Consider the following 26571-nt stretch of genomic DNA (forward strand, 5'->3'; position numbering starts at 1 on the left):
TGTGTCTCTCTTCAATAACTTTTATTTGGTAGCAAAATTCCCAACGAATATCTATATTAAAATATTAATCAGCAATTATTTCCCTTGACATATTTTCTATTATCAGAGTGCAGGAGTCGACTCAATCTACCTCACACCGTGCCCTTTTTGAAGTGTGTGACTCTGTAGGGTTCATTGTTCTATCAACATCAACATCGAGTATTAATCACATTCAATATGGTACATGATGCATTTACCATTATTACTGCTGACATAAGTAAGTCAAGTGCCAGCCAGAAAACCAATAAAAACAACTGGATTATGAATTAGAAAAGGCCTCTAAGATCAGAAAGTATTTCAGTGGTGATTTTATAGGTCGGCTCTGATTTTGCAGTCTGAGGCTGTCTGACAGGACATTTCTCAGCCTAGGTGTCCTGACAGTGAAATCCAGTCGTCTTTCATCTTGAGCCTAGACTTTGCAACAGCCGAGAGCCCTGCCTGTGGTGTGAAATCTGCACTCTGACTCATGAGGGTCCAAAAGGTCAGAGACATAGCTGAGGGCAAGGCCTAGACAGAGCCATAAAAGTTATCAATAGATTTCTGACATCGGTCAAAGAAAGAATTGCTGCCAAAGTGTGTATTATATGGCTCTTTCACTTTGTTATGGCTGACAGCCTCACTGGGTCTTCTACTACCCACAGAAGGGGCTTGAATGCATATGTTTACCATTTTTATAACACAGAAAACTATTTATCCTTAGAAGGCACGACAGTTAAAGAAGTTAAAGAAGTGTGAATGACTCTGGATCAGTGGAGCTACTTGGTAGGATTTTCTTGTTTGGAGAAATAAACAATGGACTAAAATGGGGAATGACACCCATCCTTTAACTTTTTCTAAAATGGACTTGGACTTGTAGAGTGCTATTCTAGTCTTCTGATTACTACACCTGCTCTTACACTACTTGTCACATTCCCCAATTTACACCACATTCACACACTGATAGCAGAGGATGTGCCCAAACGTCCATCAGTACTGTTCAATTTACATGAATTCACACGCCGCTGGTGTAGCACAGGGGAGTTCAGTGTCTTGCCCAAGGACACTTTAATATGTGATGGCAGGAGCTGGGGATCAAACCTCCAACCACGCGGTTGACAAACTACTGACTCTACCTCTGAACCACAGCAGCCCCACAGGTTGAATGGACCATGGTTTTACTTAGCTGCTTATTACTAACAGTGTAAGAAGAAAACATCTGTTTGACACTGGTCTCATCATGAAGCCCTGGTGTTCACCACATGGAGCAATAAAGATAAGAACCAAAGCCAAGAATGGAAACTCAAACCTTTTTTTTTCACACACTGTTCAAATAATTCCCAGAGACACTCTGATTTTATTCATATCTGCTCTTTTATGAAATGTTTCTTGACTTTGAGCAGGATCTTTTCTGCTGTAAAAACTTTAGCAAATAGTGTATTTCTGTAATGTTTAGTGTCGTGCACACATGTTAGCACAATATCCCAACTGTCATGCAAAGAGTGACTTTGATGTTATTTTCTCCCCCATGTTTGAGATAAAAAGCCCTCCTGTATTGTAAGTAAGTCAGGAAGGTTAAATCAAGGTTGAGAATGCTTTCGAGAACGCTGTACTGGATTATAAAACGTGGGACCTAATGATTACACGACCTCTTTGAAAAATGTAGTAGGTATAACGTCTTGTTCCTTGGTGGATGTGTCACATGTGATAAAGTGTCTATTAGTCCTTGTGGATAAATCGACTGAGCCAAGTGAAGACGAGTTATTCCAGCACAAGTAAAAGGAAGTAACACTGAGAATCCAACAGGATGACAAGAGCAAACTGTAAGGCACACATTTACAAAACTTCACACTGAGTTGAAACAACTGTCTGCCTGTATTTGTCTCACATGGGAGACAGCAAGCTCCATTATTTCTGTTTCTCTCCACCAAGGAATGCTCCCCACAAGAGACCTCAAGTTTTAATTAAATGGAATATTTATCCACGGCGGATGTTCAACTTTCTTTTCTCTCAACATGCTTTCAAATAGGCCACACAGTTTAATATTAGCACATTAATTATATTTTTTTTCAAGTCATAGCAATTTAAGTGATTAATTACTGTGTTCTCAGGAGTATATTGTCTTTTTAAAAACCGTGGTGAGGATACGAAACAAGATATTTGATCTTCCTTTTCAAACTATCAGTTTCAAGCTTCACAGTGTTTTCTGTGGAATGATGGATTTCTTTTTTTTCATTGAAAGTTTTTTAATTACAATTTAGATTTGAAGGAAAATATGACGTCTGACATTTAAGGTTGATTTTGATTTCCTTCCTGGCAATTATGTATAAAAGTAGTTCAATGTGTATTTAACACAGAAATGAAACAGAAACACTGAAGAATGAACACCTTGAAGTTCATTTAGAAGTATTTATATAAGAATTTAAGACGTTATCTTCCCTGTCTGTTTCTGTACTTTAATTGGCATAATTAAACATGTCTTTGTGAGTATTGAATTCAGCATTAAAACAAATTACTCTTGACTTGAGACAAACAGTTGTTTTCCCTTTCATCATAACAACATGTTACAAGTTATCACTGACTAGAATAATAAAGACTTAAATGTAAGATTTGTACAGACATGTTATATTTGGTCATTGGACTCAATAGTATACAGGATGGAGCTCAGCATCTCTAACATCTCTATTTACAATGATGCCTTGTAAAATCACCCACCAGAGGTATGGCTTGTGGTTTGATAAACTGCCTGAATTATTAAATGAAAATTAGTAATGGTTATCATACTGTAATGAAAAGAGGCACCGGCTATTTCTTGAACTATTTTCTGACTTATTTGTTTTCTTTTTTGTCCTGCCTGCAGTTTACAGTTTATTCTGCAGTGGTGTGCTTGACTGCTCTCCAGCCATTCATCAAGCCACTGCTTTCCATTATTTGGTGCAGTCAGCTGAAACTGAGAAAAGCTTTTTGGGTGGTATGGCTCATTCTTCCTCCACTAACTCTCTGTTCTCCTCAACAGAGATGTTCTTCGTATTTTTAACCTCACGCCCTGGATGAAGAGTCATTAGACGAGTTTGCAAAATAGTAGATGCTACATAATTCTAAAATGATCCATTTTTCAGAACTGGTTTCCCAAAGTTGGCTGAATTACATCAATGTTAAATCAAAACAGAGATCAAAGATTTCCACATCATCAGTTATGATAAAGCCCTCCATTAACATTCATCAGCTAACTCTCTTAATCCTCTCTTTAAGTACGGGCATAAAAATTTCAATCTTCCTCATATTCACATTTTCCAGATACCCGCCCAGACCACTTGCAAAATCAATAACCCAAGTATCATATTCTTGGCTTCTAATATTGTCAGACTCCAATTCCATCAGGCTAAGGTCTGAGCCGCATTCTGATAACAGCATGAAGCTGAGATGAAATGAAATAGTTTATCATTAATGCTCACTCAACAGCCAGCCAATCCTAACATCTGTATTCATATTTATACTCTCCAGCTGCTGCTCAGACCTCATCCATGCTCACATACACACAGATGAAGAGGCTGTGTTTCAGCAGACATCTGCTTCTGTGGTTCTGCTTTAAAATCTAATCATCAAACATGTTTACGAAGACCACCCCCCACACCCCTTTTAAAATTCTGCTAATTTCAACTGTGCAGGAAAACATTGGATTCATGAGCCTGTGTCACTTGAGTCTGTGTGAAAGTTAATGTCACAGTGGAGAGTTGTGTCAGCAGCATTCGGACTGTGTGCTGCACAGCAAACAACTTGACTAATCTCGTGTGTGCTGACATTGTGACTGATGATCAGTGTGCTGGTGGCCCACCTGAATGTGGACCATAATCTCCCAGCTCAGGGTGATATTGCCAGTTTCAGCTTTCACTGGAGTGGTCTCTACTCGAGCACTAAGAAAACAGCAGCTCTCTGATCCATGTGACTGTCATCAAAAAATGGTGTAAGAGAGGAAAGCACTGCTAGGGGACCAATTAGCTGCAAGAGTTAAGACCATAAGCAGGCTAATGCTAGAAATGTTCTGATCAAAAGCACAAAAACAAAACAATAAAAAGCTTTGGTTTGAATGGATTAAATTAAATTTTATTGCAAAATGAGTTCATTTTCAGTTCAGGGTTCATTATTCCACATTTGTAATCGTAACCTCCCCTTTTTCAGCAGCCTTAGGGAGGCTGGATTGGAAAAAAAAGAAGGAGGGAGAGAAACACTGATGTGACTTATCACATATTGATTTTTGTCTTCTTCTCTATAGTACTTCATGATATTCATAGAATAAAGAGGGAGGGTTACCAGCATGAAAAAGCTAAAGCTAATGGTATTCATGTTTCAGAGGGCGCCAGCTACTTTCATCAAGATATCTCAGGTTACTCAATCCTCACCTCACCTGCTCACTGTCATGGCAGCCAGGCTGCATGCTGTCTTTGTAAATATGTGCAAGCTGTCAACCTGCAGCTGGCCTTCACTAAAAATAAGTAGTTTCATGCCATTCAGTGAAATATATCTAAGGTTTGGAAGAATGCAGCAATGTCCAGCACTGAAGTCCTCCAGCCTGCAGATCTGATATGCTTTGTGTTTAAGGCATGGCCTCTCCTCCCCGAAGGCATATTGCAAAAGTGCAGGTTTATTCCTCATTTCATCACAGCACTTCACTGAGTCGCTTTGGATCATCGGTGGAGCAGACAACCTTCATACCTCCATTACTTCTCTCAGAACTGTTTGTTCCCTTTCACTAGCTCTGCTTTTATAGGAAAACACAGCCATGGCTCAACATAATCTACACTTTTACCTTGAGGCTTTTTTTGTATCTTTCTTTACTTGCCGTGTTTTCGTTCATTTACTGGGAAAGCCACAGTGTGCTGCTGTGCTGTTTTTATTCTGATGTCACAATCTGTGTTTGAAACAACAACAACAATATTGTGAAAATGTGTGTGAAAAGCCGAAGCCATTTCATGCGTTTTTCAAATAGACCTGCCTGTCTTGTTTATTATGCCTTCAATGTGGTCATTATTTCTTCTTTGTATTAAATAAGCTAATTGATAAAGACGCTGCAAACCCACACAGGTGCTTTCTTTTACTGTAGCTAATTAGACCAGTCAGGTAAACACCATGACCTTGAAAATAAAAAAAAGCTACATAGAAATCCACCATCATGACTGCATGATTAAAAGCTGTGCTATTAGAACAGAAAAGTTACAGGTACATTGGATTTTATTTGTGCTTTTTTATCTTCACGAAATATAAAAGACAGAAGAGCAGCAAAAGATAATACCATTATTATAAAGAACAAGAGATATACTATATTATCACACACTTAACACCTCATGGAAATATAGGGATTAGGGTGCTCCAGGAAAATTTCTTTGGGTTCTGCCTGTGTCAAGAAGTCAAAAAAGTATTTTACTCCGTCACATCGTTTGATATAAAGTGGTCCCACACCTTTTTGTTACACAAGCTGAATTCTGGGTCCTGTGGAATATCCCTCTTTGTCACAAACCAAGACATATGCTTCTTTAAAGCGAGGTTATTGGGTCACACAGCACCGTGCAGCGTCCTTGCAACAGTCGTGGTTCAGTGACTTACTAGAATATTGTTTGCAGCTGTTCTGCAGAAGTAAAGCGGACCATTCCTCCAATCTCCATCTCAAAAGAAAAAAAAACCTTCAGTTGTTGGCATTGGAGATGTCAAGACGGTGGAATTTCATCATGTATTAGTTGAAGCCCAGTTATCTGCAGAGCACACTAACCTGGACTCACACTTTTTTTTTAAACAATGATGGCAGATGGTCAAACTTTTGTTAAGTTCAACAAGCATAAATAAAAATAAATAAGCAAAAAAATTACCTTAAGACATCATGTACACCGTAACCAAGGTAAAACCAGGGGATTATATTCACTTGTGTTTTTCTTTTCTATAGCACTTGTGTGAATAGTTGTGAATAGTGAGCAGTATGCACTGGAGCCTGACATACACGTTATGCAGGAACTCACAACAACACCTCCACATAGGCTTCAATTTCCATTTTCAATATGACATGCAATTCTGGTTTTTGTGGGAGTATCTTGCTGAGATCCAGCCACCTGCTTTTGAATTATTGTGATGATGACGTCTTTGCTGATGTGATATTTTGCGATTGGGTGTTATAAGCAGATAAGCAAAGTGACTGCTGGAATCATCTTTTTCACATTACTAATAATAGTCAGCCTCACCGTCACCTCTAACTGACAATGGTCTCCATGAGGACAATGGAGGTCAAGGAAGGTCCACAGACCTTTTGCTCTCCCAGCCTCCTCTGCTTCCCCATTTGAGCTGGACTAATGAGGCGGACAGCTGCTCCCTTAGTTGAGATGTCCCTGTAGTGAACTGTACCTGGGAGAGGCAGGCACAATGTCACCTTCATAGTTGGGCACATTAAAAGAGGAAAACAAAGGAGACGTGTAAAATAAAGAGAAAACAAGCACAAAGCCTAGCTTGTGGACAGTGAAACACTACCAGACAAATACTGCACATTCAGCTTCAAGGATGAACTCTGCCGCTCTAATGCAGTTGCTGTTCAATGCTGTCATTTTTAAAGGGCTGGTCCTGTCAGGCTCATATTAGCCTACACTTTGTCTTCTCACATTTCAACACAAAAGAACATCGGTTTGAGACATCTGTTTCAGAAGCCTGGCAGAGTTCAATAAAACACAGGCAGGCTAGAAATGCTTCTGCAATGTAATTAGGGGACTTTGCTGAGACGACAAGTACAAATGTGGAATAAGAAGGTAAAATCCAGCAAGGCTGGGTGATTAGGCCTCATTTAGATGTCTTCTGCACACTGTGACGAGCGGCTGTTTTAGGACAAGGCAGTCGCTCGGATCGAAGGCCCACAGTGTCAAGGATTATGTGTCAATTTGCCACCCAGCTGCAGCTCTAGACTCTACAGCAGAACATGACTACCTCTAATTAGGCCATGCTACCAATTAGAGCCCTGCAATAAGGCAGTGAAGGAAGCGCTCTGGGAGTGTTAAACCTACCATTGTTTCCACCATAAAAAAACACTGTTTTTTTAGCTCCACCAGCTGTGGAAGTCCAGCGTCCAAATCAACCATGCTTCCATGATGCTATCTCTGGTTTACTGCGATGTAATGAAGACATTTATGTTATTGACCATGTGATGTAAGAACATTAACTTTCAAAAGGTGCCAAGTCTGAATGGTGCCTTGATGTGACAAATGAAAAACAGCCAAGATCAGTTTGAAACAGCGATAAATTCATGTCATGACCATGACCACGAACTCTGTCTCATATTCCAACAGGTAGCCAAGGTCAGTTCCCCATAACTCAGAATGTGACGGTGGTGGAGGGGGGCTCAGCCAACATGACCTGTCGTGTGGATTTCAATGATAACACTTCCCTCCAGTGGTCAAATCCTGCACAACAGACCCTATTCTTTGGGGACAAGAAAGGTGAGTAATAACCATGGAGATAATGGCCGTAATGATAAAATTATGAGATATGATAAAGATGTCTCTAGATTATATTACCAGAGGTGTCGTCTTCATCAATTTTTCAAATGTGAAATGTAGAAAATTGGCCCTGCCTGCCTGTGAGCACAATTTGTCTGAATACATGAAAAAGACAGGAAAAGAGGGAAATGTATTATTCCTGATGTCAAAGCAGACTGTTAGTGATTGTATGTCTCCATTGATAACCAGGGGCACAAACTGAACAGTAGAGTGTTTCTGAATTGAAGGTTTGTAATCACACAACACTGACGGTGTTGTTTACAACACAGTACCGCCTGTGGATTGTGAGATGATTGGGCTTAATTAGCATTTTAGCTGCCCTACATTTGTATTGCTGTTTGGATGTCACTAAAAAGGAAATGCACTGTTGCAACCTTGTGAAACAAGGCCTGAGCCAGAATGAATTATAATATGCTCCTACCAGAAAAATCCAATTTAAAGGTGACAAAAGTCTGGAGTTGATAAATTGGAATTGGGGTGAAAGGGAGTACAACAGTGGACTGGTCTTGTAAAGGTTGGGGTGTTCATCTTTTAGTGTTTCTCACAGCATATTACCCATTTCATTTATGCTGTAGCTGCTAATACAATATCACTGGTTCAGTGATTGAAGATTAACTTTCCCTTTGAATAACAATTGATAGGAGAGAGAGACGTCGGAGTGAATCAGCAGAATGAGAGTTACAGTCTGGTTTGAAGAAATACTTTCTCCTCCCCAAGTGATTGGATTTAGTAATGGGGTCTAAGGTGTTTTATTAGATGAAATTACTTCCAAATACAATTAAACAAAAGTTAACTGAATCTTAAAAAGATACTCTTGTGTTAATGGTGTGAGTGTGCCCAAAGGATTTAAATTCAAACAAAAGTCATTGAACCAAAACCATTTTTTTATTTCCCGGTATTCTCTGGTGTGCAAACGATGTGGCATTTTAATTCTTTGCTTTGCAGAGCTTGTTTTAAATTCACCAAAATCATAATAAAAAACTGAGTAACCTTTGTTCCTTTTATTTTGAAGACATATAACAGATAATGAATAGTTCATACCTAACTTTTAGTTATTTCATTTAACTTAAGCCTGATAACTGATTTGTTTACATTTCCCTTCTCCTGTGAATAAAAAGTAGGCATCTGTATCCACATGTGAATCGAAAATGCTTCTGTTATTAGCATGCTTTAAGAGCTTGGAGAGCACAATATGTATGAGCATCTTTGCCCTTCATGGGCAGCCATTTATATTGCATTTATTTTCCAGAGCAGCACGGATGACAAAATGAATGTAGTCCACTCAGCAGAGGTTGCCAGGGCTAAGTGTGGGAACACTTCCTCTCCATCTCTATTTAAACACCCAAATGAAAAGCCTTATTGGCAGAACTTGTACGATGCTTGTGAGGCCATCAGGAGAAACGAGAGGCGTGGAGCAACCCAGGCTTCATGTGAAGAGGAGGGTGGGACACCTGGGAAGAGATCTCTGCTGTGCCAAATCACCAGTTAATTGCTTGGCAGAGGGCTGCAACTGTCCTTCTTCTCCGTTTGTTGTGCCTTCTTGTAGAAGCCAATGAAGAATGTTAGACTCAACCTTATGCTACCTTTCACTCCAACAACTAACTGCAGACTGGCTGAGTATGAGGCAGGCTGTTCTCTCCCTCTGATGAGCAGCTGCTCATAGACTGCTGTCACAGACCAGATTAGATTTATGCCACTATGTTACATTTCCTTGTTCTGAGATTTCTGACTTTTAACCTCCTGTTTAGATAAACCTCTCCTTTCCCCTGTGCTTGTGGTCTCTGTCCATTATCTTTGTTGTCCATCTCTCTGCTTTCTACAATCCCCTTGAGTGTCCATGACAGCATGGCCATATGTTGCCGTTTGATACACATGCAAGTTTCCCCCACCCTCTCCTCTCAAAGGTAGTTTGTCACTGTATATGTGTAATCCAAAGAAAATTCAGCCCTCACAGCTTTTATGTGTGATTCTGGATGCTTAACACATACTAGTAATGATGATAAAAATACATCTGCTGTTCTGTCTTAAATTAGACAAAGCACTCTGTGAGGCATTTTTTAAAATCCACTCTCTTTTCCCCAAGCTCTGTATTAAAGATAAGGGCATTTGTGTGGATGTGTTTGGAGTTTGATATGAAATAGTGAAGGGGGAGGGGGAGTATTAAAATGACCTTGTAAATCCTTTTGAGCAGCTATAGCAAAGTAAAAAGAACCAAAGTTCCATATCATTTCAATTGAGTTTGACAGCTACTGCGTAAAAAGAATGACAAAATCTGAACTCTGCCCCTTCCATAATTTGTTCCATTTTAATTCAGGTCTGACAAATGAGGATATGAAAAAAGCCCTAAAGAGTAGCTTTTGCATTCAAGGACAAAAGGAGTTTATGTGTCTTTAAAGAATATTAAAGACTCTTAATACCATATGTCTTCTTAAGTGAGACTGTAAGACAATCAGGATTGTGTCTTATTTGAATCTTTGAAGTGGAAGTCCTAATGTGTACTGACAACAAAGTCAACAATAAATGTAAATAGGGGTGCGGATGGCCTAGCGGTTAGGTTGTGCCCCATTTACAGAGGCTATAGTCCTTCCAACAGGTCGTTCCCCATTCTCTGTCCCCGGTGTCCTACTCTATCAATTGTCCTATCGCTTAAGTGCAAATAGCCCAAAAATAAATTTAAATAACAGCAACAATTGATAAAAATATCTTCCATACACTTTTCCTTGTTTTACTGTCGTTACAATATATTTGCCTTTGGAAAAAAAATAAAAAACATTGTTCACTTCAAGACACATTATGGAGCCCACCAAAAGTCTCTGAGTGCAACTGCACTGTGGTAAAACACAAAACATACAATTTCCTGAACTTGCCCCTCTGTGGCCGGCACAAGATTACATTACACGTGATGCAGATGTTTCAGCTGAAAAAAAGGGATAACACCAGGGTTGGCAGTCTTGACTCTTCAGAGAACCAAGAGCAAATGAGGTCGGCTGACTTTAGTTGGTGAAGTTGAACTCACGAAACAAACAAAAATGATGTTAATGGAAACCAAATTTCACTTACGTTAAATGTTCTGTTAATCATTTTTTTCAAATGAACATCCATGGTAATAAATGTTATTTAAAGAAATTTGCGGCGTTATGAACGGTTAACTGATTAACGGCCATTTTCCCACCTCCTCATACTGATAGCTGTATGATGCTATTGTTTTGCGCTAAGGTAGCAAATTGCAACAGAACCCCACAAAGACGTGAGAAGCCAGAGAACCAATACGACTGGCCAGGTCCAACTTTACTGTAGTCTGGCTTCTTGCTCTGTCACTCCATTTACTCTTCTTTGCTGCATTGGTCACTGTCCTCTTCTGTCTCTTTGCCTCAGCCATTGTTTCAGAAAGTACCCTGACTGGCTAACCTCGGTTCATTTTAGCTGTATGGCTGGCCGCTGGTGAGTGAACTAGTGCTTTAAAGCTGTATGCGAGAGAACCTGCTTTAGTAGTGGCCTGTTGCCAGAGTTACATAGTTCTGAAAACTGACGAGCCAGGCTTTTTGTGGAAATTAGACGACATTCTCCCTGTTTAAAGTTATTGTACGGTCTGAGACTTCAAAACTCTTATTTTAAGGTAGAAAAGTTACATATTGTTGCTTTAAATCTTTCAGACTATTGATAAATTCTGCAGTTTTTCTGGTCAGGATAGACTCTATTAACGATAAGATTACTCCAATTAACATCCGGTCATATAGGTGCAACTTGTTACAGCAGAAGGTTCATGAAAGTGCACTGTTGATATAAACCCATTGGGATTCATCAGATAGGTTGGTAGGTGAGCATAATCCGAGCAGTGCAAGTTGTGACCTACAGTTTGTCTACACAGCAATGTCTCGTCTCGTCACAGGCCTGGAGGGAGGATAAGAGATGTGGTTGCAGGTGGGGAGGAAATAGTGTGCTGGTGACAGCTCAATAGCTTAATATATCTTTGGTGAGAGTGTAAACGATAAGAAGGACCTCTATCTCATCCCCTCCCTTAAGAGGCTCAGTCAAACCTCGTGCAGCTCCAAGAGAGTGTTAACCTTGCTGGATTCCCAAAGCCGATCCATATGGGTTGGACTGTCTCTGCACATTTGTCTAAAGCTGAACACAACCTTCCTCTTATATCATGCCAGCTGGTTCCTTGGCATACTCATCCTCATCCATTATGTATATCTGAGTCTTGGTTCATTGTTGCCACCTTAGAGGCTTCAGACTAAACTATGGCAAAGACCAGCATGCAGATTCCTTCATACTATCGCCACTGAACCAGACAACAGACATAGATTCGCTTAATAGCCTGGCCAGCGCATCATTCATGCATTAGGCCAATTAGCGGGGACCATTGAACGGAGAGGATGTGTGGTGGGCTGCCATGACGGAGAAATCGATTTGGAGCATATGTTTTTTGTAATGTTACTTTTACATGTTACTGGGGTTATGCATTACTATTACTGAGTTGGAAAAATGAGAGCAGAGATGTCCTTTGCTGTCTTCATTGTGATTTACTTTGCTTTTGGCTTCTGTGGGGAAAGGATGAAACCATAAGTAGCAATGCTGTAGAGAATGGTAATGACATTCCTGCAGGGTGGAAGCAGAATCTTTTGTCAGATACGGTGAATATGAATAATGCAATTAGTGAGAAGCTACTGCTGGTTGTTTGACAAAGGCAGATAACAAATTGCTCATTTCATCTACAGTATCAGGTATATACGCACATGCTGTGGCAAATTGTACATCATTTTTTTCTCCTCTCAATTCCAACTCTCAGAAGTTTATGGTTCATCATTCATGACATTTAATTGGGGCATTCAGCCTGGATCATAAAGGTCACAAAGCAAAATTGATCTTAATTGGCTTGTAGTAATCAAAATGCTGTTATGTGCTAAATGAATGCTCTAATGTGAGCATTAAAACATTCATTAGCTTGAGAGAATGAAGGATAATTACCAAGGATGCAATTACTGGAGTGAGCACCAATGAAAGCACATTTAAACGTCCATTTTAGTAAACACATAACATTTGATGACGGGCCTCTTGTAAGCACGTGTAGTGGACACTTAGCTCTGATCGGTCTCACATATCTGTGTGTAAATTAATCAGTTTAAGAAACTCAAATTAAGCAGCACCATCATTATTATTGTTATTAGAAATAAGTTAATTTGATTAGCAATTGGGTGCTTTCCTGTTTTCATTCCAGTGTATCTGGGGAGTAAAGAAAGCAATACCGTGCTAAATTTCACTAGCTGCAATCTTACCGATGTCTTCTTTACTTGCCAGTGACGGCTTTTACTGTCAGTAAATTGTAGAAAGTGTCTCATGGCAACAGCTAATGTGTTTCTATAGGGACTAATGGGCTTTCCAGCCTACAGGGTTACCTCCAATTTCACTGAATAGTGAATCTACCATTATAGTGCCATTATACACTCCGCTATTATCTCTAATGTGGAGACCTGCTCTTGTATGTCATATACTAAGCACACAGTACTATCATGTATAATGTTTATTAGCTCTTAACATTTATGAATAATCTGTTGTATTTACATTCCTTTGGATGTTTGAGAGCTGGCTGAAAGAGGTTCAGATCATTTTTTACAGGAGCTAAGTCTCTGTAGTGTGTTGTACTGTGATATGTCTTTACAAATGCTGAAATGTGTAACACTGCATTGAAAACCAACAGAATTGTGTAACCCCACTGGCACTTGTCTTCATAAAAATTGAATTTAGAGAGTTAATATGACGAAAGGGGCTTGAAGGCAGAAAAATCCCACAGTGAACAATCAAGCTTGTGTTGGTGTGCTGAAAAATGGACAGACAAAAATATATTCAGTCTCATTATTCACCACTTGAAGATGGGACATAGCGAAGCTGCTGGGAGAATTCCTGCTTCTTCCCTTTCCTCCTTCAAGCATCGAAAATGAGTCCAATTTGAGTAGCATCTGCTCTGTGGGATCTCTTAGAGTGCAGGCAGTAACAATGGCTCTCTGGAACAAGGCCCTTTCCTTCTCTTAATTGCAGCCACATGTGTGGTGGAAAAGAGCCCCCTGCCTGCACCACTAGCCCTGGAACACGTCCAGAATCGCCCACACAGTCACTGAGCGAGCACAGCCAGCAGCAAACACACTCTAATTGCAAAGAGTGGAGCCCCTGGCTGGAGAGCGGGGGGGTGCGCCAGGACCCTGTGTTCTAGCTGAAGGACAGCTAGTGCTTTCACATTCCAGGACTGGCTCAAAGTGGTCGCTGGCCATTCAAAAATGGGGACACTCTGCATTACAGACGTAACATAATTTGGCTGAACTCGAGGGGCCATCGGCTTGTTTCCAAGACTAATGGATGGATGTAAAATGTCTTTTTCTATCTGGACTGTCAGGAGATACTTCATCGTTTTGGATTAGAAACATTGGGGAACATCTGGCTGCTGATCTGTGGAGTGCAGGAGTGAATGCCATGTGATAAGTGCACTTCCAGTTCCTCTGCTTCCAGTTTTTTTTCTGAGATAGCGCCAATGTAGCAACCAACCAGACTGTTAGCTCTCCTCCGACACATCAAAACAAGCAACATTTTCCAATAAGTTTTTCAACAGCTGTTTCATGCTTACACAGGTTCTTGGACACAGTGCTTTCAGATGCATTCAGCAAAACTTACCAAGGACGTTTAAACTGAATCTAAAATTCTCTTATGGAATCTCAGACTGCTCATCCACTGACATGGTCGGTTGGGCAAAGGACTGCCAGGAAAACAAGTCAAACATGACTTTTCATCAAAGGGCCAGAGTAACAGTGTGCCTTGCCCTGAGGGGGCCAAGGTGTCAGTTTTACTGATTTGAGACAGCCTTGGTAAGGCCTCCATCACAGGAGATGTACTGCACATTAAGCTGCCATGCTGCGAGGCTGTAGCATACACAAGGTCAGGGTGCAGATTTATGCTTCTTCCTAAGCAGAATGAACAGCGCGGGAGCTATCTAGGGTTTAGGGGAAATGAACCTTTTCATCACATTGATTTCCTAAAGCACCTGGAAAAAAGCTTTGTCAGCTCCTGGCATTTGGGTCTGATTGTGACAGATCTGCCCACAATCCGGGCCTTTAGCCTCGGCTGGATTGTAGTAGCATGGTTTTCTGGCCATACGCTGTTTGAGTAATAGATAACACTTGTCTTTGGGTTATTCAAACCTTTGTACATCTCATTCCATCAATATGTCATTGATTCACATGCTGGTGCCAGTGGCCGTCAAACAAAAAGCATCGGTCAAGTCCATCTTTTGTTTAACTGTAAGCTGCTCTCAGCCACTTCTTGAGTTTAAACTGTGTTTAAGCTACAAGCCGTAAGAATAAGATCAGTTTGAATAGCTGTGTAATATTGTTAAGTACATAGAAAATACATTAATATGAATATGTTTTTGAAGAGCAACTTGGGGGGTAAAACATTTTTACACTAATGTCAGATATTTTCCGATAATGGCTGTTGAATTAATAAATCCTTGATTTTTTCTTTTACAACACAAAAGGTACAGATTTAGAGGAAAGGGTGTCGGTTTTCAGTGAAGCTGCTCAAGAACACTTTTCTAATTTTCAACTTTGCATCATATTTCGTCACATAAGGAACTTGTGTTCTGTGACTCTGGCTTAGCGCAACGAGCAGTAGTAGATGGTTGTGAGTCTTACCAGATGTGTTATTGTGTTTGTATCGTTTCCAATCTGCAGCTATCGATTTTCAAAAATGACAACTGTTAGGATAAGACTGATAGAGAAGTGCATTATGTAGTATTTTTTAGGGGGTTCTATAGGAGTTTCTCTTCTTAACATCTGTTTTAGTAGACATAAATAGAAGCTAATCACTGTGTCTGGAGCAGACTACACATTTTTGCAAATTTACGCCTACTCAATTTATGTGTTTTGCGGAATATCTCTTAAGTCAAAAGATGTCTGTTTTTCCTCAACAAATCTCTCATGAAACAGCCAGAACATTTATCAGCATCTCAGATGTGTTTGAGCTTTGAGGAAGGGGGTAAAGGAAAAGAAGAAGAAAAGTCAGTCTGCTTCTCCTCGTCTTTCCTTTGTGGCTTGCAGAGATAGGGGGATATGGGCTGGGGGAAGTACAGTATGTCATCTTGTCCAAGGCTTTGATCCTCTCAGCCTGTACTTCCACATCATTTGAGTTCTTGTACGATGTTTACTTGGACCCTATCACCTCTCCGATGCATCCATCCACCAAAGGGTTTGCTGTTTTCCACCAGAGCCGCTGGGCATTTTTTTTTTAGCTCTGTATGAGGATGCTTAGCTACAAAGACCATCAGGCGGCTTTGTTTCAGAATGCAGTTTGCTACAGTACAACTATCAAATGTTTGTATTAAGCCTCACAGCATGTAATAAGCTGGCTCTCTGGTGACACGGCTGGTTATTACATTTTAATTCGGCTTTAAGATTGTTTTTTTACACTATTTTTCATTTTAAAATGACAAAGAGTCTCAAATAAGAAACTTCTATCTTTATTGCAAATCTTGACTTCTCCTTTATTAGTTTACGTGAGATTATAAGATAATTATCATCAAATCATGTGCTGCGATTACAGCTGAAGAACTGTGTCTTTTGAAATCTAATAAGCATGTCAGCCAGTTGACTTGTGCTGTGTATGTTAAACACAAAATCAAACTAATGGGAACAGAGCAGGTGATTAATGATTTTCATACAGATGTCTTTTTTATCTGACACCATTTTACATTTGTCTCGTTGATTAAATCCTAATCAACACCTTGTTCTGCAGTTTGCCAGATTTTAACCGTGTCGTACAATCCAATTGAGTTCAAATTACTTCACATGAAAGAGAGTCCGGGGAGAGAGCTGGCCAGGCCTAAAGGGACTGAGGATTAAGAATGTGTAATTTATTCAATGAAGAGCACTTTCCTTCCTGCCCTCTGTGGTTGGTCGCTTGTAGGAGCAGATGATTCTGAATTTGAAATCGTATAAAACATGACAAGAGCGGGATGACCTTTTTCAGCTTAGCTGCATGCTTTTCTCAGCTTCACGAGAGTGCAGTCACATCTGAATGAGCAGGCCGGAAAGTGTCCGCTTGAAAAAAAATACTCAAATGTTTTATGACAAGCTGTGTTTGAAGAATGCTCATTGTGAAATGTATTGTATCATGAATGTGATTATAGTGATGAGTAATCTGTATGTAATTGTTGCAGGTATGGTTGGAAATGCTATAAGCAGTTTTGATGTTAGTTTGCAACGGTGTTCAACAAGCTGTTTGCCATCAATATCACAAAGTTAATTACAAAACAATGGATTGAAAATGTGACAATATCAGTGCATATAACGTTACAGCAAAGGCACGACAAAACAAAGACAAACAATGGAACGATGGTTCTGTGTAGTCTCCTCTCCACAGATATTCATCACATCTTCAAATTATGGTCTTTCATTTTGAATTTCACTGCCCACTACTAGTTGCAATAATGTGTAAAAAAAAAAATAATAATACATTTTGATTATTTCACAGATCTGCTCTAAATTTTGATAGTTCTTCCATTATTTATATTTTTTTATTTTTTTATTTATTAACTGCATACTAAGCGGTTCTGTGTAAGACCTGGGGAATCATTTGGTGTAAATGTAAAAGAGAGAATTGTCAAAGACAGAGCCAGTGGCTATAAGTGTTAATGTGAGTATAAATCAATACCTGGAATGTAAGCGATTACCTAAATAGATATTGTAATCTGGGACTTTTCTGCTGCTACGCCTCAGTGCATCCTGCTGATGCCTTCTGTACTCTCACTGACTGTGAATAAGACTGTCATCATAAAATGCAAACGTGAAGAACATGTTTCAAACTAGTGGCCACATAATGTGCTCGCAGCATTTGACAAAACATTTGAAATAACTGAAAGCATTGTTAATTCGTTGTTGTTCTGGTAAAGGTCAAATGACACTTCTCCAAGTTAATTGTCATCACAGGCCATTAGTGAACTCTGTCTTTCTTCTTTTTATCACAGCTCTGAGAGACCACAGAATCGAGCTGGTGCGAGCCTCGTCGCAGGAGCTTACCATAAGAATCGGTGACGTCAGCCTGTCAGACGAGGGCCTGTACACCTGCTCTCTCTTCACCATGCCTGTCAAGACCACCAAGGCCTTTCTTACTGTTCTGGGTGAGCATGTCGGCTTTGTCCCAGCTTCCTCAGGCCCATAAGCTGAGGCTTATCCTCCACATTCTGCCACCATGAATACCTGCACATTTTGTATTTTAGTCTGCTGTTTGTGAACACCACCAGCATTCTACTGTAGCCTTTCTCGCACATGCACTCCTGAACATTTCTAGAAAACTGCAGGACTCGTCTGCCCCTGCAGTCTTTCTGAGTTGCCTGTTCACAAATGCCCCTCACAGAAGGAGACGTTATCTGTCAGACAGGGGTGAGGGGCTTCAGGAGGCAGGGTATAAGGTAAAAAGGGGGATGCAGAAAAGCGATGGTGTGATAAAAACGTTATTACACCAGCTCGCTCGCTCATAGTGATTTTTCCTGAATATTTCCTGCTCTGTTCACACATTAGCTCACCACGAAACACCATAAGAAAGAAAATGACATTAATACTTGACATTCTACCACTTTACATTGTAAATATGTCTACTAGAGAAAATAAAGAAGGTTAAACTAGTTACCCTTAGTATTAATTTTTTTCTCAGAGAGAGCAGCTTCAAAAAACCCAAATATGTTTTAACCTTTTATACCTGATTAAGGCTGACAGGCTTATTAAAGGAAAAGCAGAATGAGAAGAAAATAGCAGTCAACCCCCACACACTGTCAAAACTTACAGTACATTTATGTAGTCTAACTGGAAGATGACCTTCATTGGGCTTTTCACAGCCAAACAAGAAGAGAGGAGCCTCGGAAATTGGATGATTATTTAGGTAGATTTATTTTGTACTTGCTTTAAAAACCATAAACCATGAAGTGTAAGTATCTGAAGCTTCCTATTACTCACATCTTCTTTCTAGAAGTCCTATTGCTTGTTTTTAGTTGCTTGTTTAATTTAACCGTTGATCTTATTCTATTTTATTGTTTTTTTTCCTAACAAATTCCAACTTTGGTAAGAATAAACGACAAATGTCTGATTATTTTCCGTCGAAGGAAGAGGAAAAGTTTGAACACCTAGAAGATGACGTCATTCAGTTAAAGACACAGTACAGTGTATACAACTCCCTAATTAATAAATCTGCTCATCATCATTCTGTAAACATGTGTTCAGTCTGTTTTTAATATGTATATTGTCATGCACTTCAGGAGTTCCAGGACGACCAGAGATCACAGGATTCACCAAACCGGCCATGGAGGGGGACCTCATCACCCTGACGTGCACCACATCGGGCAGCAAACCAGCTGCCAACATCAAGTGGTACAGAAACGACAAGGAGGTCCAAGGTAAGCATGTGGTGTAGATTTCACAGAACACTGTGTCCTCTGCTACCACTTGTACCCTCTTGGACACTTCATTACTGTCAAGTCATTCAGCTGCTGCATTCCTTTGTACTGATATTCATGCATTGTTCCTCTGGCAGAGGTTTAGTGGTGCGCTGATTTCACCTGGCTCACTGCCAGCATTACTGCTGTCTTTGGAAGCTGTCCAGATTTAGCCGAGCTGTAGCGGAGAGCCGTCCACGTTTCACTACCTGACCAAGGTGAAGACATATAGGAGGGCCTGTTATTGATTCTAATTATAAAATGTACATCAACAACAAGTTCTGCTCGGCATTCTGTTTTCACTGCGGGTGGCTCTGAAGTAATGATGTACTCAGCTGTTTGATTAATAGAAACCCAAATCAATCAGGCAATTCTGAAGGTGATTATAAAAAATGAAAAAGTCAGCTCTGGGGTTTTCTCCTTCAATCTTGCTTTCTTTTTTTTCACAAGGACAAAGAACAGAGAAGCAGAAAATCCTTATGTTTTGCAGGCTAAGACCAATATACATTTTTGTTTACTGAAAAAGATTAAAAAGTCGATTTATGGCAGAAATTAGTTCATTAATTAGCTGTGGATAGACTAGACAGATAAAAAGATCAATTATCTACACACTGCTAATCCATTCAAGGGTCAGTACTGCTTCTTACAGGTAAGATATTCTTTTAAAATGGTTTGGGGAAAAATTCTCTTGAGATTTTCAGCATGCCATTCTTGAAGTTAAACACAGACCGTGTGCTTAAATTTTTTGACGTTCACCTAAAAAGACACACAGGTGTTAATGTATCTCATGGTTTGAAAATCCTTCTACATACTAGCTTAGTGCTGTTTCATGTGATGAGTTGATCTTGCTGGCCCTCCCATTTGTTCAGCAGCTGGCATTTCGCTGCTTTATTTTGATTTTTTGAACAACAGTGATTAGATAAGTCAGATAAATATAGGAGGATGCAAGAATGCAAGCTCCACACGGCTCTCTTAACTAGCTTCAGCCAGACTGGTAAACAGTGACAGAGACGGTGCATTAGGCAGCAGATGGTGCACTGTAATGTGAGCCGATCACACTAAACCAGCAGAAGTTTTCTGTGGTTTCACACTGTGTGCTCTTTCTTCTCTACCTCTTCCCAAACTCTCTGACACTTTGTATTTTTCGAGCTTTTATCACACTCTTATTTCTGCTTTGAGATGATACAAAAGAGACAAAAACATGAAAAAAAAACTGGAATTGAATGTTTTGCCTCAATTTGATGGCAGAGGTAAGATGTGTGCAGCTCTTTAATGTAATGGAGCCTGCTGCGGAGACTCAGTGTGACAGTTGCTCTTTATTGAAGATTTGCACCAGAGAGTTTTTTACTTGGTGGTACTGTCTGTGTCTGCCCAACACGGCATGATGATTGATGGGAGTGGGGCTGGGATATGAAGTTTTCTTGTTGAAATGACATGCACGTAGACTCCTGAAAGGCCACTGGCAAACCAGCACACAGCATCACAACCAGACTTGCTGTCCAACCTCAAGAGGCACTGAGATTATCTCTTTTGGTGCTTTATGTCTAGATATATTTTAAATAAAAATCTTTGTAGCTCAAATCTGTATATTAACATATATAGAAGTGTGCACATTAAGTGTTAACATATAGCTCAACAGGGTTACCTAGCTTCATTTATGTCTTTTGAAGATGAAACCAAAAATGTGTAAGTCAGCATCACATAAAACTGCAGAGGACAATATCAACAAAACACTCCCTACATTTAAAGAGATGTGTGCATTTGTGCAATAAACTTAATTTGCAGTGTGGAAGAGCATATTTCTAAAAACCATCATGTGCCCCGAGTCTGCCCCTAACAGTGCCATATACAAATGTGCTTTTATTAGTTTTACAGCATAGACTGGATTTTTTTATTGAGCCATTTGGGCAAACATACTGTGTGTGATGCATCTCCAAGTCAAAGCCATAAAGACCAAAGCGGAGACTGGAGGGTTCAACTGAAAAACTTTATTTCCATGTCAAAGTGTCAAAGAGGAGCAATGTCAATCAGTGCTCCAGATGCACAAGTCTTTTATAGGTGCTGCTTTAAAGCTTTCTTTAGCGAGTATGTGCTGGGAGCAGCATGTTTTGCCATTGGGTCTTCTGTGGAAGATCATTGCCGTCAGTGTCTGCTGTCAGTCAAACCAATCCTCACTGGAGTGAACCAGCCTATAAAGCTCCAAGATGACAGCAGGTGTAATAGCAAAAACATGTCATATATATTTCATGCAATGATGATTTGTTTTCAAGCATTCATATTAGAAGCACACAGCCTTACAAATCTCAAAATGCAACTGTCACCCATTGTCAAATAATTTGTTTGCAGTGTACATTACTTGTGTCGCTGAAAGACAGCAAAGGCATCACATTATAATCTATTGAGGAACGAATCCACCCAGTGTCACTTCATTTACATACATAAAGGAGCCTGCATGTTTCTTTCACACTGACAGAAAGGCCTCTGTAAATAGTCAAGAGCTCCAACAGGCTCTCAAATGTTCTATGTATTATGGCAAGGCATGGACTCTTGACAATAAATGTTTGTATTATTATTATTATTATTATTATTATCATCATTATTTATTATTTTTGGGCTTTTTGTGCCTTTATTGTAGAGATAGGATAGTGGATAGAGTCGGAAATCAGTGAAAGAAGTCATTTAAGGATACCTTTCCGATAGAAAAGGACAGCTGTCATTAAAAGTAACCCATGAACACCAAGATTCCTTCAAGTGTGTCGGCGTGCCTCACAGCCTTTTTGCACCCCCATTCTGAATCCATTCTGTGATTATTACATATTAAAGGTCTTTTGAATAACAAAATCGCCTGTCTATAAGACACAATGTTTATCTTTCAGCAACATTTTATTCATTCTTATGCAGTTTTACTCTTTCACTGTTTCAAGATTCACTCATGACTCTTCACAGAACCTCTTGGTGTCTCTGCAGGAACCGACAGGAACATGGGCTGCGAAGGTAGTTCTTGTGACAGTGTCTTGGTCCCCTTTGAACTCTATTTCTCATAACAAATAGCCACAGACATCGTATGAAGGCCTTTGGTTTCAAGGTTTTAAAATTCTCTAAAAACATCACACTACAAATCCACTGTATTTTTGTATTTGCACGCTTCATTGGCAGTTAAAAAAAAAAATCATGAGCAATGCAAGCAATTATATCTTGTAAAGACGTTTTAACCAGACTCTTCATCTTAATGTGACTTTAAATAAATGGAATAGTTAGTTACTTTGATTTCATCTGTGTCAAATTTGACCCAGAACAACTTTGATTTATGTGTAGCACCTGTATAAAAGTTTGTAATTGGAAGATTTTATTTTAGTGTATTTTTGGTAACTTTAGGAAAAGTCATTAAATTTAAGACTAAAACAATGACGTTTTTTATTTTAGACTGCTTTCAAAATGGTTCAAATTTGAACTGAACAATAAAAGTTCTTTCACACTTGCAAAAAATCTCCTGAAAAACTCCAGATATTTCCGGTGGGGGGGGGGGGGGGCTGTATGTGTGAACGCAAACAGCCGGATTTTTCGCTCTGACTTCACCTGGAGTTTCACCTGTCAGACCCCAAGTAATGTGTCCGCAGCAAGTCAGAGTGAGCTGATGTGAGAACACAGCAGGATATTATCCGGGGAATTCACTTTCAGCCAATGGCAAGGGGGGGTGACGTTTATGTCCTGTGACTGCTGCACGGTGCATGTAGTCGCACAAGCACTACGATTACCGTGCACGATATTAAACAGCTGCATTATGTCGTCTGTTGGTCAGAATGTTGTTCTCCGCTCTTTTGTTGATTGTGTCATTCCGTTGGACTACTCGTAGCATTGATATAAAGGCAAATATTCTCATTATAGCGTTGTATGACTAACAAAACCAACTAATTTCAGGACTGCTCTGGATATTCTCCTGTATAATATTTGCCTTTTTAACAACACCACAGGTTTTTCAAGAGTTTTCTGCAAGTGTGAAAGACCTATATGCCACAACTTAAGTTACAAACAAACTTCTTTGTTAGGTTTTAGTGTGGACTTTACATCAGAATTTATTTGACAAATTGTAAATAAAGTTATTTTTTAAATAAAAAAAACAGTCTTGTCAGCATTCCGTCTCAGAACATCAGAGTGCTTTGATGCCTTTGATGATGTCATGAAACGTGATGATGTCACGTTCTGAGACTAAAGTTTGCAGGTTAAAGGTTTGGAGAGCCAACTTGATTGAGTTCATAGAGAGATTTGTTCACTGAAGGATCGTACATTAGCCCACCCCCAAAGACAAAAAGGAAAATGTTGACTACAAGAAAAGCAATCCTGGACAGCTGTGTTAAGGCCTACATCAAAGACTGGGAGACAGGCGTCTGTAAGAAACTGCAGTCCACCAAGGTGTTGCTCATTTCATGCAGGCCTAATGAAAGAGCCTACCTGAAAAGAAAAGTGGAGACCCTGTGTGGCGTCCTCAATTTGTTCCAAGGTCAAACCACAGAGGACAAAAGCAGCACAGCAAAGCTGCGAGAGGAAAATGCAGCTCTCAAAGTGAAGCAGCATGAAACTGAATGCAAGCTGCAGAATGTTTCTTACAACCTCAAAGCCCAATACAAGTTAAATAAGGACCTTAAAATCCAGCTTAGACAGTACAGAGTTAAGTATTTACAGGCCGCAGAAGTAGCAGAGAGAGCAAAACAGGGCCTCAGCCGTCAGCTGAAGGAGCTCCAGGAGAACTCTGCCTCACGACTGAATGAGGAAATTGAAATCAACAAAAGTCTAAAGGCCAAACTGGAGGAGGCCCACAAACAACTGCAACAATTTCAGAGTATTGGAGTGGAGGAGGACTCAGTTGACAGTCTGAGTTGGGATGATGGATGGATGGATGACTTTGACAGTCTCACATATGCGTCAAGTCATGGGGTTGAAGAAGAGGTCTCGGATGATGACGATTGGGATAGGTGGTTTGAGGAGGAGCTCAGTCGTGGTCCCTTAGGCAATAATACATCTGTGCCAATGCCTGAGATGGATGAGGAGGCACCAAAAGACAAGGAAGACGAAGAGCTTCTTCAGCGCAAACAGGAAGAACTGAAAACCAACCTTCCTGTTAAAGATGCTGAGCTTAACAAGAAGGTAGAAGAGCAAGTGGTTCACCTTAAGATTACGGATTTCCGGACAATCATAGACGATACTATCAGTGAGGGTTTGGAGAAGCAGGAACCCATAGTGAAGAGCCAAGGAGTAAAGATCATCGAGCTTCAAGATGCTCTGAACTCGGCTGAAGAGCAGCTGAAGGTCCATCGTCAAGAGGCAGCAGAAGTCCTGCAGCAGAAAGAGCAGGAGTGTGCGGAGAGGATTCAGGAGATGGAGTGGAAGATAAAAGATACAAAAGCCAGCATTAAGAAGCCCAAAAAGAGGAACTGGTTTGTCCGGACGTTTGGAGGCTGTTGTGCGAGTGAGACTGCACCTTAAAGACACTAGATCTTGGACTACATTTCCCCTCATATATCTCACAATAATCATGTTTATAAAGGGCTACACAAGAGGTCAGTGGTTTCCACTGTTGCCTCACAGCAGAAAGGTTCCTGGTTTGAATCCTGAGCCTTTCTGTATGTGGGGAGTTTTCATGTTCTCCCTGTGTAGCGTGGGTTTTTCTCCGGGCGCTCCGGTTTACTCCCACTGTCCAAAGTTTTTTTTTTAAGTAAGAAGTAAGACACGCCCACTCACTGCTTCGCCCCGTTATCAGCCGCAACATGATACAATGTTTGCCCCAGACACACAGTGGCTCAGGCTCAGGTGGGGGGAGCGAGTGAGGAGAGAGAGTACGGCGGCCCTGAAGTGCAAAACACAACAACAAATAACAAAACACAATGACGAATAAGAAAACAACGACAAATCAAAAACACAACAACAAATCAAAAAACACAATGACAAATAAGAAAACAACAACAAATCAAAAAACACAACAACAAATCAAAAAACACAATGACAAATAAGAAAACAACAACAAATCAAAAAACACAACAATATTTGTGTATGGAGGACGAGATCTGGCAAAAGTATAAATAAATAAATGGATAAATAAATACTGGATAACTAAATAAAAGAATGAATAAATAAATAATTAAATGCGTGTATGTATGGAGGCTGTAGTCCTCAACGCGGGCGGCCCGGGTTCAAATCCAGCCTGTGGCTCCTTTCCCGCATGTCAATCCCCACTCTCTCTCCCTGATTTCTGCCTCTGTCCACTGTCCTATCTCTCCATTAAAGGCACAAAAGCACAAAAATAAATCTTTAAAAAAATAAAAATGAATAAAAAGTAACGCAAAAACACCAAGATTCCTTCAAGAGTTTGTGCCGGCGTGTTGGCGTGTGTCCACCCCCCCCCCCCCCCCCAAAAGCTGTAAACCTAGGGGAAACACTGCTTACTTTAGACTTTAAATCCCTGCTCTCTGCTGAGTGTGCACTTCAACTTTTACCAAAGTTAATGTCATTGTGTTTTTTGATTTGTCGTTGTGTTTTTTGATTTGTTGTTGTGTTTTTTGATTTGTTGTTGTGTTTTCTTCTTCGTTGATGTGTTTTGTGTTTTCTTCTTCGTTGATGTGTTTTGTGATTTGTCGTCGTGTTTTCTTATTTGTTGTTGTGTTTTCTTATTTGTTGTTGTGTTTTGCACTTCAGTGCCACCGTAAGAGAGAGAACGAGGCGAGTGTGTGTGTTCGGCAGGTGTGTATGGAGGACGAGATCTGACAAAAGTATAAATAAATGAATAATTGTATAAATAAATACTGGATAACTAAATAAAAGAATGAATAAATAAATAATTAAATGTCTTACATGTATTTCTACATGTATTTATTTCCACATTTACTAATTTCTACATTTATTTATTTCTACATTTCTGTGTCCGTATGCTAATGAGGTAGGAGGGACTAAGGTCAGTCTCATTCAGGATTGGTCAACTGAGTTATCCAGTCAGATCTATTCCTAGCGAGACTTCCTGTTGACATTAAGCAGACTAGCATGGCTTCAACCGGGAGACCGCTGGCAGACCTGTTGACTATGGAAGCGATTAGTGATCAAAATTCAAATGATAAATTAATTTTCAGAATATAGGTGCATTATTTGACCTATATTTAAAATGAATATTCAGTCATCCAGTTTGCATTATAATTTTACTCTCTATGTATGCATATTGTATGACATGATTCAAATGAAAACTAAAAGGTCTTTGGCTTTTCGTTTTCAAACTTGCCGTGATAAAAAGTGATCATAATTCAAACCAATTCAAAAACGAAATGGCAAAGTGGACGGCGCAGGAAAGTGACGTCAGACTCCAGCTCCCGGGCAGGTGAACGTAATATTTACAGTCTATGAGGCGAGAGGGCAGAACACGAACTACGATGGGTGGCGGGGTGAATCTTTAACACTAGGACAAACTTTAGTTCACACTGTGATACAGGTGACGATAGGAGTGTTTTTTTCAGCGCACACTGAAATTTCAGCGAGCATGACGCAGCAGCTTTATAACCTGAGCTTCCAAGTCTCACG

The 26571-nt window shown here is 39.9% G+C and overlaps 1 protein-coding gene across 3 annotated transcripts in view; it reads left to right on the forward strand.

Annotated features, from left to right (window-relative positions):
- Positions 1–26571, forward strand: part of LOC132980698 (cell adhesion molecule 2-like) — a 142146-nt gene that overhangs the window by 97899 nt on the left and 17676 nt on the right. For all 3 annotated transcript variants that reach the window (XM_061046974.1, XM_061046972.1, XM_061046973.1), the window contains 3 exons: positions 7332–7481; positions 17554–17706; positions 18838–18975. In XM_061046974.1, coding sequence (XP_060902957.1) covers positions 7332–7481; positions 17554–17706; positions 18838–18975 — 441 coding nt within the window. The remainder of the gene's footprint in view (positions 1–7331; positions 7482–17553; positions 17707–18837; positions 18976–26571) is intronic.

Source organism: Labrus mixtus, chromosome 9, assembly GCF_963584025.1.
Source record: "Labrus mixtus chromosome 9, fLabMix1.1, whole genome shotgun sequence".
NCBI lineage: Eukaryota > Metazoa > Chordata > Actinopteri > Labriformes > Labridae > Labrus > Labrus mixtus.